Source organism: Cetorhinus maximus, chromosome 11 (assembly GCF_964194155.1).
Source record: "Cetorhinus maximus chromosome 11, sCetMax3.hap1.1, whole genome shotgun sequence".
NCBI lineage: Eukaryota > Metazoa > Chordata > Chondrichthyes > Lamniformes > Cetorhinidae > Cetorhinus > Cetorhinus maximus.
The window spans coordinates 39,293,538-39,309,454 of NC_135889.1; the positions used below are offsets into that span (position 1 = coordinate 39,293,538).

General features: G+C 43.9%; 1 protein-coding gene across 5 annotated transcripts in view; it reads left to right on the top strand.

Annotated features, from left to right (window-relative positions):
• The window catches only part of hecw2b (HECT, C2 and WW domain containing E3 ubiquitin protein ligase 2b), a 413,575-nt gene that overhangs the window by 182,980 nt on the left and 214,678 nt on the right, over nucleotides 1-15,917 (top strand). Inside the window, exon 1 of one of the 5 annotated variants that reach the window (XM_078551843.1) lies at nucleotides 6,008-6,398. The exons of the other annotated variants lie outside the window; for them this stretch is intronic. Coding sequence (XP_078407969.1) covers nucleotides 6,389-6,398 — 10 coding nt within the window. The 5' untranslated portion in view covers nucleotides 6,008-6,388. Of the gene's footprint in view, nucleotides 1-6,007; nucleotides 6,399-15,917 lie in introns of those variants that run through there. 5 annotated transcript variants of the gene reach the window in all.

Consider the following 15,917-nt stretch of genomic DNA (forward strand, 5'->3'; position numbering starts at 1 on the left):
TGTTTATAAATCTTTATTTGATGGTTTTATATTCTTTAGCTCCATAAGGCAGCTCTCTGTCTTCAGGGAGCTTTCGGTGAGCACTTCCTAGTGCCTGCGCTGACTTCAGTGCTCATCCTCCTCCCGGCCCACCCCAGCAGTGCTGAACCTTTCAGCGCATCTTTCACGCTGGCTGGCCGTTAATTGGCTAGCCAGCATGAAATCGTGATCAGGGGCTGATCGCGACCAGCGGGCCATTTCCCGGCCGCTCTCGTGCCCACCCACCGTGCCTGTCTAATGACCCAAAGATCCTGCCCGTGGGTTTCAGGCATCTCCTGGGAATTCTTTTGTTTCATGGGCTACTCTATCTTATTTAAGGTTTCAGCTTGTACACCATGGTAATGAAAAATCCACTAATAAAATAATAATGCGACTTTTCTCTTGGGAGTTGCTATATTATTATAATGCTAACAGATCTCCATTTGTATTTATCATGATAAGTCAAGTTCTGTTGTTGCATGAGGGTGTTAGAGAATGGCAGAGGGGACATAAAGGCTCTGGAAGGATGTAGAAAAATGTTTGAGAGATTTGCTCAAAGTTTTCATAGTATTTACAGCACAAGAATAGGCTATTCGGCCCAACTGGTCCATGCTAGTGTTTGTGCTGTATACAAACCATCCCCCATCCTTCATGTAACCCCATCAATATATCCTCCCATTCCTCCTTTCCTCCTCATGTGATTATCTAGCTTCCTCTTAAATACCTTTACGTTGGTTGCCTCAACTAGTCCTTGCGATATTGAGTTCCACATTCTAAACACTCTCTGAGTGGTTAATGTTTCTCCTGAATTCTCTATTGGCTTTATTAATGGCTATCTTATATTTATGGCCCCTGGTTCTGGTCTCCCCCACAAGTGGAAGCAACTTCCCTACGTCTACCCTATTGAACCCTTTCATAATCTTAAGGACCTCTAGCAGATCACTCCTCAGTGTTATCTTTTCCCCTCTCCCTGTCCCCTGCCTGGGACTCTTCTTCTCGATGGCACTCTGCTCCCGGTCACCTGACACAGGTTTTCACGCTGTTTCTTTATGCACAAGCGCACTGTGCCTTCAAAAACATTAAAAACGTAGCAAAAGCTATGAGACTTGTCAGGAGTTGAAATTCCTTACCTTCGCAGTCTCCAACGAGGTAAGTTTGAGTTTCATAACACAACCTAGATGCCATGAATTCATGGCCGCCTTGGTGACCAGTGTTGCTAAGACGTAACTGGTGAGGGGTGGGTGGGGTTGGGTGGGAGTGCATGTGGAACTACACCAAGTGACTTATTCCTGACATTTGCATCTAACCACAGTAACCTGCCTATTTGAGTGGACCTTTTTCATATGTTGCGTGTAGCAGGAAATCACAGAAGTGTTGTTGGGTGGTGGGGAAAAAGGAAGTTCAGCCCTACAGTGTTTTTCTTATGTACTGAAGGAAGATAAATAAAGGAATAAACTTATTGGCCTCAACATTGTAGTTCCCTAAATTTGTGTGTGTAGTTGTATAAATAAAACAGATCTTGAATATTGTTAGATGGTTTTCCTGTTTTCAGTGGGCTATTGAATTGTGGGATACATTCCAGCTCAGCCCACTGAAATTCACACCCACATACAGTACACCAAAAATAAGGCATAGAACGCCCATACACTAAAAGTGGCTGGCTGAAGTTTCCTGTTTCCTGGCTTGGCATGCTCCACTTGAAGCTGCCGTCTCCATAGCCTTCCCCACAACCTTCACTCTGAAACCTTTTTTTAAATTCATTGTTTATGGGATGTGGGCATTGCTGGCTAGACCAGCATTTATTGCCCATCCTTAATTGCCCTTGAGAAAACGGTGGTGAGCTGCCTTGTTGAATTGTTGTAGTCCTTGTGGTGTAGGTACACCCACAGTGCTGTTGGGGAGTGAGTTCCAGGATTTTGACCCAGCGACAGTGTAGGAACTGCGATATAGTTTCAAGTCAGGATGGTGAGTGGCTTGGAGGGGAACTTGAAAGCAGTGGAGTTCCTATGTATCTGCTGTCCTTGTCCTTCTAGATGGCATCAGTCGTGGGTTTGGAAGATGCTGTCGAAGGAGCCTTGGTGAGTTCCTGCAGTGCGTCTTGTAGAAGGTACACACTGCTGCTACTGTGCGTCAGTAGTGGAGAGAGTGAATGTTTGTGGATGGGGTGCCAATCAAGCTTTGTCTTGGATGGTGTCAAGCTTCCTGAGTGTTGTTGGAGTTGCACTCATCCAGGCAAGTGGGGAGCATTCCATTACACTCCTGACTTGTGTCTTGTAGATGGTGGACAGTCTTTGGGGGATCAGGAGGTGAGTTACTCGTCACAGGATTCCTAGCCTCTGACCTTCATATCCCTAGAAACTTCTGTTTCTTCTCCTGTTGAATGCAATGCTTTGAACTCCTCAGGCCTTTCAGGGTTGGAAAAGGCTGTTCCCTCATTTCATGAAAAATGCTGCTCTTGTTGGGCTCAGTCCAGCTGTGAACGAACAGTATTTTCCAATCCTCCAGGCCTCAAAAAAATGCTTCAACCAACAGAAGAAAGAAACTTACATGCACATGTGTGTAAATATGAAATAAGCCTTCCAGTGCAGGGAAGATGGAAATTAAAAGCTTGAGGTTCTGGCCCATGGACTGTGCATTGTACACCCCACATTAACCCAGCATGGTGCCCATGACCTTTCTGGTCACTAGCTCAGTACCACACTAGACAGTACTCACACTGATTTATATGTTCGTTCTCTCAGCGTTTGTGATTGAAGCAAGCCAGATTCCTGTCACTTGGATGTACTGACCAGCCCTGAAGCTCCTCAGCATGTCATCTCCTTGAGCATTTTACATATGTCAGGATGGGAAGGAGGTAATTGATGCAAACGATATGAGGAGTGGCAGTGTATTCTTGTGAGGGGGTTAAAATTGGATAGTTAAATTCAACATTCCTTGTGGATTCCGAATATTCTTTTGTGCTGTTTGTAAATTGGGCCTGTGTTTTCTGGAGTTTGACAGGGTTGACACTGAGAGGTTGTTTCTGCTGGTTGGGGAATCTCAAACACAGGGACACAGTCTCAGGATAAGGGAATGATCATTTAGGACTGAGATGAAGAGAAATTTCTCCACTCAAAGGGTTGAAAATCTTTGGAACTCTCTATCCTTGAGGTTTGTTGAATATATTTAAGGCCGGGATAGACAGATTTCAGGTCTCTCAGGGAATCTAGGAATATGGGGGACAGGCTGGAAAGTGGAGTTGAAGCTGAAGATCAGCCATGACCCCATTGAATGGTGGAGAATGCTCGACCGGCCGTCCAGCCTACGCCTGCTCCTATCTCTTGTGTTTTTGCCTTAGGCAATCCCTCAGGATCGAGGATGACTCGCTTCTGCTCCAGTTTGAGGGGTTCTGAGATGGCTAAGTCCAATGCACAATCTGCAGTCTCTACCACATGCGGGGCAGGTGGTGCTTGAAGGCCTTCGTAGATGGGTTGTTTGGAGATTTGTGTGCTGCCACCAACACTTCGACTTTGCTTGTTTATATTCTGACAAAGTCTCTTGATGTATTCAATGCCTTCCCGGATGAGCCTTTTCCATTTTGGTTGGTCACAGGCCAGGGACTCCCATGAGTTGGCAGGGATGTTTGACCTCTTCAGGGATGCTTTGAGGAGATCCCTAAAGCAATTCTGTTGTCCTTCTGGAAGTCTGCTGCTGCGAATGTGTCCAAGTAGAGCAGTTGCTTCGGGAGTCTAGGGTCGGGCATATGAACTACATATCTCGCCCAGCAGAGCTGGTTTGAGTGATTAGCGCCTCGATGCTGGGCAAGTTGGCTTGCTCTTTGATCCATATGGGAAGGCAGAAATGATTCAGAAAACAAATTACATTAAATATTTTAAACAATATTTATTAATGTGGATAAGTGTGAGGTAGTATATTTTGGTAAGAAGAATAAGGAGTTGTTAGAGTCGGCTTTGCTATACTTCCTGGTAACATCATTCTCAGCTTTGAGTTAAATCATCCAGTTTGCTGTTCGCATCCTGAAACCTCATCAGCTAGAATAGGTGTGAATATCACAGTTCAGCTGTAACAATGGTGGTGGGTGGTGGGTGGGGTGGGTTGGTTGTGCAGGAAGTCTTAATGGATAAGTAACCAGGATGTCTCCTACTTCCTTTTATCATTGACTCAGCCATGATTATCATAGTCTGGAGGTTTGTACAGAGGAATCTTATTTTCTTAAATACTGTTGAGCACCCGGTGACATGACTTTATATCAAAAGAGAACATTCTGGACTCTGGTGGTTGGGATAAGTAGGTTTTTCCTGGAATAATGAGGGCCTTCATGGGAGAGCTTTCAGGCAGTTGGAAGTAAAGCACCGACAGAAGCCAGACCCGATTACCTTGGGTCTGCAAGGAACAAGGTGGTATGAATTTATTATGTAACCATAATAATGACTGTATTTTTGTGTCTGAGTAATAAACTTGCATTTGGACAATACAGTTGTGCCTGAGCCATGAGGAATCATTTAACTAGTCAAAGAAGAATTTCTTACAGAAAGTCACAAACTTGACTTCTTGGAAAATAACTGCCTCAAAGGGGTAGAGGATCAGAGGGATCTACAGGTACAGATGCACAAATAAATAAAAGTAGCAACGCAGGTTACTAAGGCCAATATAAAGAGACCCCTTCCCACTGCTCTTCTTCCAATAGTGCTGTGAGATCCTTTTCAACCATCTAAGAAAGCAGATGCAAACTCAGTTTAATGACTCATTCAAAAGAGGGGAGGGGGCTCTCCTGGTATCCTGCCCAAAATTTATCCCCTAGCCAATGCGGCAATGCCAGCCTTCTTTGGCAGTCCCTCGGGCTCGAGGATGACTGGCTTCTACTCCAGTTTGATGGGTTCTGAGATGGCTGTTAAGCCCAATGCAAGATCTGCACATGCGGGGTGAAGGGTTGGCAGATGAGTTATTTGGAGGTTTGTGGCCTTTTTCCAATACCTCAACTTCGCCTTTGGGTATTCCCGACAAAGCCTCTCGATGTGTTTGGTGCCATCCCAAAATAACCTTCAGCCAGGGACTGCCATGAGTTAGTGCAGATGCTTGACCTCTTCAGAGATGCTTTGAGGACAACCCTAAAGTGTTTCTGCTATCTTCCTGGGAGTTTCCTGCCACGACTGAATTGCGAGTAGAACAGCTGCTTTAAGAGTCTGGTGTCAGGCATACGAGTGACATGTCCTGCCCAGCGGAGCTGGTTTTGAGTGATTAGTGCCTCAATCCATGCTGAGCATGTTAGCTTGGGAGAGGACGTTGCTGGTGGACCGTCCTTCTTGCCACTGGATTTGGGGGATCTTGCGATCTGCTGGTGATACTTCTCCAGTGCTTTGAGGTGCCTGCTGTGGGTTGTCTAAGTCTTCTAAGCATATAGGAGCGCAGGGATCATGAGGACCCCCTGCTGCGTGATGACATGCAAGCCGTGATCCTCACCAATGCCAGTAAAGCAGTTTAGTTGGTTATTTTTCACATTGTTGTTTGTGGATCTTGCTGCATTCAAACTGGCAGCCTACAGCAGTAATCACTGGAGTAGCTTGAAAATGGAAATAAACATTGGGAGAAATGTAAAATAGGCTACTGATGTCACACCCTGTAAAATCAGCCCTAATGTTAGCAGAAATTTATAGTGTACTTCCGTGATGGCTACATTGAGGACAAAAACTCTGTATCCAGTTCTCAAAGGAGCCTAACATCCCACCCCAGCCCTCCACCCCCGCAAGCCTCTTGCTCACCTTTCTAGTAAATGGAAACTTTAGAGGCCTGAAGAAGTCCTGGTGGTTTGTAAATCCTCCTACAACTGGCTTCCTTCTTGGAAATCTACATGCATGGAAATCTGAAGGAAGGAAGCTGGATAGAACGGAGCTATTATATCCTGTAAACCTATGTGAGAATTTTCAAAGGCTCTGGTATTGAAATGTGGTTCACACGTCTTTCCCTTCAGAAACAGTGATGCAGCCTGGTCCTGATTAAAATAGCTGGATTTCTGTTTGATTTGTTTACCCAGTAGTTGCTTGGGTTTATCAGCATGTATCCTTCCAGGCTTTTGTGAGTGAGTTGAGAGAGGAAATGCAGGGCATCTTTGAAAATGTTTGTTTGTAAAGATAACGGTTTTCCTGGGCACTAGAACTTCAAAGTTAGATATTATTCCAGTTTACTGAATAGCGCAGATGGAAAAGGAACAGTGTTGGGATGGATAATGAGGAGAATTAAATTCAGCTCCTGTTACTTAAACATTATACGCTGATATCCATCGGAAATCTGGTATTTATTGGTCCTTTGTGGCAAGTGGCTTGACATTGTTTGTTATAAGTAATTTACTTTGAGGAGCTGCACCCGGCAAATAATGTATCATGGTAAGTGAATGTTCTCTGTGTGAAAGCTGAATTGTTTGTTGGAATGCAGCTTCCTGAAAGAAAATGGCATCTTTATGAACGAGCACAATCAATCAATAGATGTACGCTGGTAGTAGTATGGGGAAAGGAGATTGTTTAGGGATGCAGCTATCTAATTTGTTGAAGTTGAATTATTGTTATTACGTTCGATTACTGGAGCTGACTGAATTTTCACCTTCCTGTATACCAGAGCTACAATTTACATTTTGTGAACATTCATTTTTAATATTTTTAAGGCTTCTCCTCATCTGATACAGATAGAAGAGTTTGAAATTCTGATATAGGTTGCCATTATACTTGATCATTTAAAATCTTCCAGAAGACGGTGAAAATTAGAGGTCCGTTGAGATTTTGGAGTAAACTCCTGTCTGGTGTTTAGTGAATTGCATGCACACAGCCTAATAACTTACTGACTATGGTGTGCATGAGTTGAGATGGAATCCTGGTATGTCATTGTCAGGATTTTAAAAAAAGACATTGTACTTCTGATAAATGAAACACGTTTTTGGTTTGTAGTCTAAAGATAATATGACTGGCTTCCCAATCAGAAGCTTGCCCATGGACAAGCTCTTGTACTTCTAATATGAATCATGACCAGGAATCACTGCCCTAAACTGTTCATATGGTCCAGAAAGAAAAGGTAACTTTGCTTGTAGTGTTTATTGAGTAGCCTGCTCTCTGCTATCAATCTAACTGATCGTTTATGGTATAGTAGTTTCAAGGTGAAAAATGCTAGCAGTAAAAAAATGTGTATATGTAGAAAACAAATTAACCTTTCATTCGTCAGAATTTCAGGAATTTCCTTTTTTGGCATTGGCTGTGTAACCATCTTATTCACAATCTTAAGCAAGGAAGACTGAGTTGTGGGAAGTGGAAGTTACTTACCGATGGTGGATTTTAGAATCCAAATTTATCGTACATTTGGCATTTTTATGTTTTAGTTACCTGGATGGGAATAACCATTGTTATTTTTAACTGCTGAGTTCAGGGTGACATCTAGGATATAAGGAGAATTGATTGCTTTCCTAGGTTTTAAATGAATCAGAATTTGTGGAGACAAGGGCAGGATTTAGAGTTTTGGGTCGGGACCTTAAAGTTGGGGTCAAATAGGGGTTCTGACCCCGCACTGTTTGGGGAACAGTCGTCTGGCGGTAATTGTCCCTGAATTGGCTAATTAGAGGCCGGTGTGCAGGCTTTCCAATAAGAGGCCCTCCAGCACAGAAGGAGCTGTGACCTGCTGTTTCACGTAAGAGAGAGAGAGGGAGACTGGCTAGAACTTAAGGAGCCCTCTCAACAACTTTTAAAACAAAAAATGGTCATAGCTGTCATGCCACCATCATTGAGGGGAACCACTCCACAGGGTGGCCTGCGGCCGCAGCTGTGGTCAGGCAGAAGAGTGACTCTCAAAGCCTGCCTGGAGCGCTGCCCTCCTTCCCCGCCACTCCCTAAATCTCCCACCCAGTCTGCCATCAGGAAGCTGCCTGCAGACAGTTGGACTGTTCCTGATACTCACCCTGATCTGATTTTCCCTGCTGTCAGTCTTCACTGTAGCTTGGGAGCAGCTCATATGGCTCTACTTTGACCTCTGATGAGGAATAAGAGGAGCAGTACCAGCTGTGGACCAACTGGAAAGATCACATCAACCCCTGACAATTGGCCTTAATTTACGTAATTTAATTGACTTGGTTATATGTTTCTGTTCCTTCAGAGTCACTGGATCAAAATTCCAGAACTCGTTTCCTAACAGCACTGTGGGTGTACCTACACTGCATGGACTGCAGCAATTTAAGAAGGCGGCTCACCACCAATTTCTCAAGGGCAATTAAGGATGGGCAATAAATGCTGGCCTTGCCAGTGATGCCCACATGAGCAAATAAAAAAAAGGTAGCCGTGGTGTAGCGGTAATGTCACTGGACTAGTAATTCAGAGGCCCAGGCTAATGCTCTGGGTACATGAGTTCAAATCCCAACATGGAAGCTGGTGGAATTTAAATTCGATTAATAAATCTGGAATATAAAGCCAGTCTCAGTAATTGTGACCATGACCCATTGTCAATTGCTGTAAAAACCCATCTGGTTCACTAATGGCCTTTAGGGAAGGAAACTGCCATCTGGTTTGGTCTACATGTGACTCCAGACCCACAAAAAGTGGTTAACTCTTAACTACCCTCTGAAATGGCCTAGCAAGCCACTCAGTTCAAGGGCAATTAGGTGAAGTATAGAACCATAGTGCAGAATTTTAACGGCTGAGGAGGGGTATGGGTTTGTGTATGGGCGGCAATTAAATCTCCCAAAAATGCCAGCGTGTTGGAAATCTGACATGATCCCACCCATTTCCAAGTTTTACTCAGAGATAAAAACAAAAAACTGCGGATGCTGGAAATCCAAAACAAAAACAGAATTACCTGGAAAAACTCAGCAGGTCTGGCAGCATCGGCGGAGAAGAAAAGAGTTGACGTTTCCATCCCCACCCCTTTTCCGTTTCTTCCCCCTTCCTTTTGTTTTTTCCAATAATTTATATAGATTTTTCTTTTCCCACCTATTTCCATAGTTTTTAAATCTCTACCTTTTATGCCCTGTTAGTCTTTCCACCCCACCCCCACTAGAGCTGTACCTTGAGTGTCCTGCCATCCATTCTTAATTAGCGCATTCGTTTAGATAATATCACCACCCTCAACACCTCTTTGTTCTTTTGTCTGTGACATCTTTTGATTATCTGCTCCTATCACTGCTTGCTTGTCCCTACAACCCCACCCCCCCCCCCCCCCGCAAACCTCTCCTCCCCCCCCACCTTAAACCAGCTTATATTTCACCCCTCTCCTAATATTACCCAGTTCTGTTGAAGGGTCACGAGCACTCGAAACGTCAACTCTTTTCTTCTCCACCGATGCTGCCAGACCTGCTGAGTTTTTCCAGGTAATTCTGTTTTTGTTTCCAAGTTTTACTCGACTGCATCACAAGGAGTGGAAAATGCCATTAAGATGTTTGATCAGTCATTTAGTTATGCAAACAAGCAATTAAGTGTGGCTTTAACTCAGGATTCTGGTTTTAATATTCAGCGCACGTGGTTCCTGAACTGTGTGGAACTGACCAGGCTCAACAAGGCAAGAGCACAGTGGGGAGTTATTGATCAGTGAAGCTAATAAGCTGGAAGGCCTTTAAGCAGTGGAACTGCATAGCTGCTGGCCTAAAGCTTGTGAGCACAACATTTGCTCTTAGCGTTTGATTTCACTACTGGAAACTTTTTTGAAGTAATTTCACCTAACTTGGACTTTACTCACCCTGATCTGATTTTCCCTGCTGTCAGTCTTCACTGACGCTTGGGAGCAGCTCATGTGGCTCTACTTTGACCTCTGATGAGGAACAAGAGGAGCAGTACCAGCAACACCCAACAACACCAGGAGCAGCAGGAACAACACCAGCAGCAGCACCAGTTGCTTTTTCCTCGGTTGCATGCTGCTTTACGGGACAGAGTGGATGGACATAGAGACCCAGCTTGTAGGAGGTGATGCCCTCTAACACAGGGTCTGTAGGCAGAGGATCAGTTTTCTCAACATGTGTAAGCACCAGTGCTTTGGGAAGCTCAGGCTTTCACAGCAGGTTGCTACTGAGATCTGCAGCCTGCTGGAACAAGACGCCCTTCACAACAGGCCACTTGGGCACACATTGACATTGGCTGCCAAGGTGGGTCTCACTGGTAGGCCACCCCTGGATTCTTTGCCTGCTCCTGGTGTTGTATACTCTCTTTTCCTGCAAGAACAGAAAGCAGACAGTTGTGAATGTGAGAAATGGATTGTGTAGAGTGGAGGGCAGAACAACATTTGTAAACTGATCTTAAATTGACCAAGGTCCTGAAATATTTTCCAGTTAAGTACTACAGGTTGCTGGTATTTTCTCCTTTGACTTCCTAAATTCATACTTTTTGTTCGATCTGCATTTTTCAGATTTTTTTAGTGCAATGTGAGGTCACATTAATCTTGCTGAAAAGTGTGGCCTGGATTTTCCCCACGATGGAGAGCCTCTCCGTCATGGCGGAAGAGGCCCCGAATCCGGAAGTCCAGCTTGTGAACACAAGACTACCGTTTTTGCTGGGACAGAAATGGATCCGTGTCTGGATTCACGCATGCCCATTTTGCGGAGGCAGCTGCCCCTGGAAATCAGCACTTGCTTCCGCTTATGTGTGATTTTGGTGTGAGAGTTGTCTGAAACCTGATATGCACAGATAAGACCTGGTAGAAGCAAGTCTGAGCTTTGTGGATTTGTTTGGATAGCTAGGGTACCCTTTTGGAGAGGTAAGGTACTCCTTTGGCTATGGTCCTGGGACACCATTGGGGGAGGTCAGGTGACCTTTGGGGGAGGTCAGGTGCCCTTTGGGAGAGGTAAGGTACCCTTTGAGATTGTTAAAATTAGGCATAAACGTGCGTAAAAAATGCATACATTCATCGGAAATGTAAGCTCATTGAAACTGTCAAAAGCAACTGTCAGAAGTGTTAAGGTGAACTGTCAAAAGGAGCTGTCAATAAATATTGTCCAAAGTGTCAGGGTGAACTGTCAAAGGGAGCTGGAAAGGCATTTAAAACTCCTGCCCTTTCACTCTGAAAAAATTGTCTGGAGTATAAAAAAACAATTGCTTGCTATTTCACTCAGTCTCTTCATCTAAAACTTAGGGCTTCCGTTACTGGATTAGTGCTGCATGACAGATTTCGCATCTCTCCATTATCACTGTAAGATGCCTTATTTCACAGTTCGATTGATAGCTCCAAGTGGTTATAGACTCTTGAAATGGGTCTATGATTTCCAATGCTTGTTTTTATAAGGGATTATGCAGTTGAATGAAATATTTGATATTTGTAATGGACAATGTGCTTCAAGGAATGTAAACGTAGTAAACAGGTTTTTATGAATGAGAGTGTTTTTTTTAAAATAAGTTTGCAATAGACACTTGAAACTTTATTTAATCTCAGCGTGGGTCCTGAGGTCTGCCGTGGTGGATGCTGGGAGATACTGGCATGAGTTGGCAGTGTGTTGGAATCAGGGCTATAAAGGGCTATAGGAGTGGGGGCATAGGTTGGCATGGGGCTATAAAAGGCCATGGGGGCTGGGCAGAGGGGTATAGGTTGGCATGGAAGGTGTGAGGGGCCAATGGGGGGGGTAGGAAGAGGGCATGAATTTGGATGCGGCATGGGGCGTGTGTAGGAGATTGAATGTTTGTAAGGGGTGAAGGCTGTTTTATGTTTTTCTTTTTTTTAATTAAACTCCAACACAGTGATAGAGCACCGAGGCAGGCCTTTCACCCAGTCCACCTCTGTACCCAGCATCCTCCGTGCTCATTTGGTCTGACCCCCAGGGAATCCCGTCACGAAAATCCGACGTTCAGTCAGACATTTTTTAGAAGTCAGGTTTGCGGAGCCAGGAATTCTCCAAACTGCACACCCAATGCAATGATGAAAATCTGGGCGGATGTGCCTACATGAAATAAAAACCAAAATTTTTGTAGTACTCAGCAAGTCAGGTAGTGGAAAGAGAAACAGGGTTAATGTTTCAAATTGATGACTTTTCGTCAGAAATGGAAGAAGTTAGAACTGTATAAGGTTTTGAAAAGAACCGAGGCAGGGAGAAGGGAGGAAGTTCTGTTATATGTTGGGAGACAGGAGAGATTGAAAGTTAAAAGGGATGATGGTGCAAATTAAAAGGAGACAGTGATAGGACAGACTGAAACAAAGAAAAACAAAATATGGGCCTGGAGGAAGTGTAAGTGAGAATTGCAGAAGCAACACTCAGCTGTTGCCCAAAGAAAATAGGGGTATAGAGTGTGATGTGAATTTGTTGAGCTCAATGTTGAGTCAATGTTGAAGGCTGTAAAGTGCCTAATTGAAAGATGAGGTGCTGTTCTTCACTTGATTGGGCCAGTGTAGGAAGCCAGAGACATAGAAATCAGAGTGGGAGTGGGGTAGAAAATTAAAATGACAGGCGAAAGAAAGCTCAGTGTCATGTTTGCTGATTGAGCCAAGGTGTTCTGCAAAGTGCTCAGCCAACCTGCATTTGGCTTCCCCTGTGTGGCGGAGACCAAATCATGAGCAGTGAATGCAGTATACTAAATGGAAAGAAGCTCCAAGTAAATCTCTGTTTCACCTGGAAAGAGCTCTTGGGTTTCTGGAAGGTTGGAAGAAAGGACGTTAAAGTACAGGTTATGCATCTCCTGCACTTGCATGGGGAGCTATGGTGGGAAGGGAAGAGGTTGTTGGGGTTATTGAAAAGTGAACCAGGGTGTTGCAGAAAACTGAAATGGGAGGGGAGGGGAAGGTATGTTTGGTGGTGACATCACCCTGGTTGTGGTGGTGGAATGATGGAAAATGATCTGTTGAATGCAGAGGCTGGAGGGATAGAAGGTGAGGGCAGGTGGGATTGTGAAGGATGGGAAGGGATGAGAGCTGAAATGTCAGAAGTTGAATGGACTAGGTCCAGGGCCCTGTTAATCACACTGGAGGAGAATCCCCAGTTGAGAAAAATGAAGACGTATCGGAAGCAATGGTATGGAAGGTGGCATTGTCAGAACAGCTGCGACGGAGACTGAGAACCTGTGGAAATGAATCGAGACCTAATAAGAAGCCGGGTGAGAGGAAAGGTAGTCAGCATAGTTGTAGGTGTCAGTGGGCTTTTGGGTAATTTGCTGATAGCCTTTCGCCAAAAATGGAGGACAGAAGAGTTTAGGGAGGGAAGGGTCAGAGATGGACCAGAGATGGAAAGGTCGAAATTGGAAATGTCGAAATTGGAAATAAAGTTGATGAAACCTTCCATTCTGGGGCAAGAGCAAGAAATAGTACAGATACAATCGTCGGCCTATTGGAAAAAAAGGTTTTTTCGAGGACCTGACGATGAAAACTAACTCACTAATTTCCTCCAGATAAGAGTGCTACTTATGGGAATTCATGTGGATCTTAACAATGCCATGCCTGTCTTTTCATGTGATGTGTGGAACAGTTTTTGGTCCAGTCCTCAGGACCCCTCCCTGACCTATTTCTCTGCTACATTGATGACTGCATTGCTGCTGTATCACGCTTTTTGGAAAAAATGATCAATTTTGCTTTCAAACCATAACCTCTGCCCCCATATTTTTGGATGGCAGCTATTGATAATGTTTCTGTTATTCCCAGTTACACCACCTCCAGACCCATCTTTTGTTTCTTCACTTGTCTGTCCCATTACCATCTCCTTTAACCTTATGTCATCATCCTTTTTGTCATTTAATCCCCCCTGCCTTCTAACCTATAACAGAACAATCCTTTTGATCTTTCTCTCTCCTCCCCTTTCCCTGCCTCTGTGTTTGTTTAAGACCTGTTACAGCTCTTTTTCCATTTCTGATGCAAAGTTATCGAACTGAGATGTTAACTCTGCTTCTCTTTCCGCAGATGCTGTCTGACTTCTTGAGCATTTCCAGCAATTTCTGTTTTTAATTCAGACTTCCTACATCTGCAGTATTGTATTTTTGTATTTGTGTTTACATGAAATTCACCTTGCTAATGTGTGTTCTCTAAAGGGATCAGTTCACATGGCTCAATGTTTGAGTGCTGAAGATTTAACAGTTTGCAGGTTGCGAATATCTTCCATTGCCCAGTATCATTGAGGGTGACAATATAAAGTGCATGAGTGCTTGATGTTTGAAGAGCCTGATGCAATTGCAGAGTAATTCGATATTAATTTTATATATTAATTAGATACTAATGCTCCTGGCTGTGAGTTTGAGAGGTTGAACTGACAGTCAGAGTTGTCACAGCGCACTCCTCTTAAAAGTGATTCCTTGTTAATATACATTTATATCTGAGGCAGTCTCTGAACAGGAGCCATGCTCTAGTACAAATGTTTTGGTGCAATCAGCAGAAAATGCGTGCATTTGTTTCTACAGATTGGGGTGGTGACCTTTGATATGTTGATGTGTTGACAGTAGCGCTCATTTGGGATACTGGTCAAGTAAATCACCGTAACAGGGTTTGCCTGTTTTGACTTCAGCTTTATGCTACAGTTAAGGTCCAGAGGACCATTGGCCATTGAGAACATGCCAAGAGAAAATAGCTGAGGGTTGCAACAGTGCCCTTTGAGTCCATTATTTTTGCAATGAGAAGCTCAAGTAACTTATGCCCAAAGTCATGACAGACAACAAGGTCTTGAAAGAAGTGTGTCACCAAGAACTCAAAAAATTGCCTCTTAATGTTTGGAAGGCTAAGAATGTTCAAAGCTGTCGCAAGGCATTTTATATACACCGATAATAGTTGGTAAATCCTGAGACCTGAAATTGATCTATTTAGTGAATGACAAATATGTGAGAGTTATTGTATCTGAAGATGCAGGTACCAATTCACTGCTTTATATGTAAATATCCTAAATTTTCACTTCAGTGAGAATGAATTTCAATTAACTTGGTCACAGAGGGCTCTGTCAGGTGCCATAGATACAATTGAGGACGGTTAAACAATTATAATTCTACAGCAGCTCTTTCTCCACAAACTTTGTTTTCTTGGACATAATTTTAGCAAAAGCATCTGTTTGAGATTGATAGAAGTACTGATTTCTGAAAAAGTTTGGCTGTGAAAATATTTCTAATTGTCCTCTTTCATCAGTTTGGCATTTCTTGGAATGTATCAGAAGTAATCTTTGTCATTTTAAAAATGATCACTGTTACTTCAGTACAGCACTTTCTATCTTCTATACCTTCATGTTATACCATTGGTACCAGTAACAAGATACTGCAGTCAATAGATATGGAAACATTCAGCACACATCAGTCTGGTGGGTAGGAAAGCTCTGTGCACGGGTTGGGAAGATTCTTACGTAGTACCCAAATGAAATATTATTCAATATATCACAACACAGGAATGCTGACTTAATAGACATTGGGCAGAAACACCTGTGCCCGCTGGCGTCGGGCATTTTCGGTGGTGCAAGCAGACAATATGGCGAGAAGGCCAAAAATCAGTTTCACAATGTTGTGAAACCAGTTTGCGATCATCCGCTCAGCCCATCAACGGCGGGCTGTGTTTCCCGCTATCGGACGTTGGGAACCTTATTGTAATACATCAGCATATCATTATAAGGGTTGCCCGCTGGACTCATTCCTCCCTTTCCCCCACTGGATTGTCCGCCCATGGAACACACCTGCATATAAAAGGTATGCACTAGGTGGGCTGCACTTTGAGGGGAACTCGGAGGTGAGTGCATAGTAACATTGCGGAGCGCTCGCGAGGGATGCCCATAGAGTCATAGAAGTCTATAGCACAGGAAAAGGCCTTACGGCCCATCGAGTCTGTGCCGGTCAGACAAGTACATAACTATTCTAATCCCATTTTCCAGCACTAGGCCCAGAGCCTTGTATGCCTTGGCATTGCAAGTGCACGTCCAAATACTTCTTAAATGAGGGTTATGAGGGTTTCTGCCTCTACCACCCTTTCAGGCAGCGAGTTCCAGATTCCCACCACCCTCTGGGTGA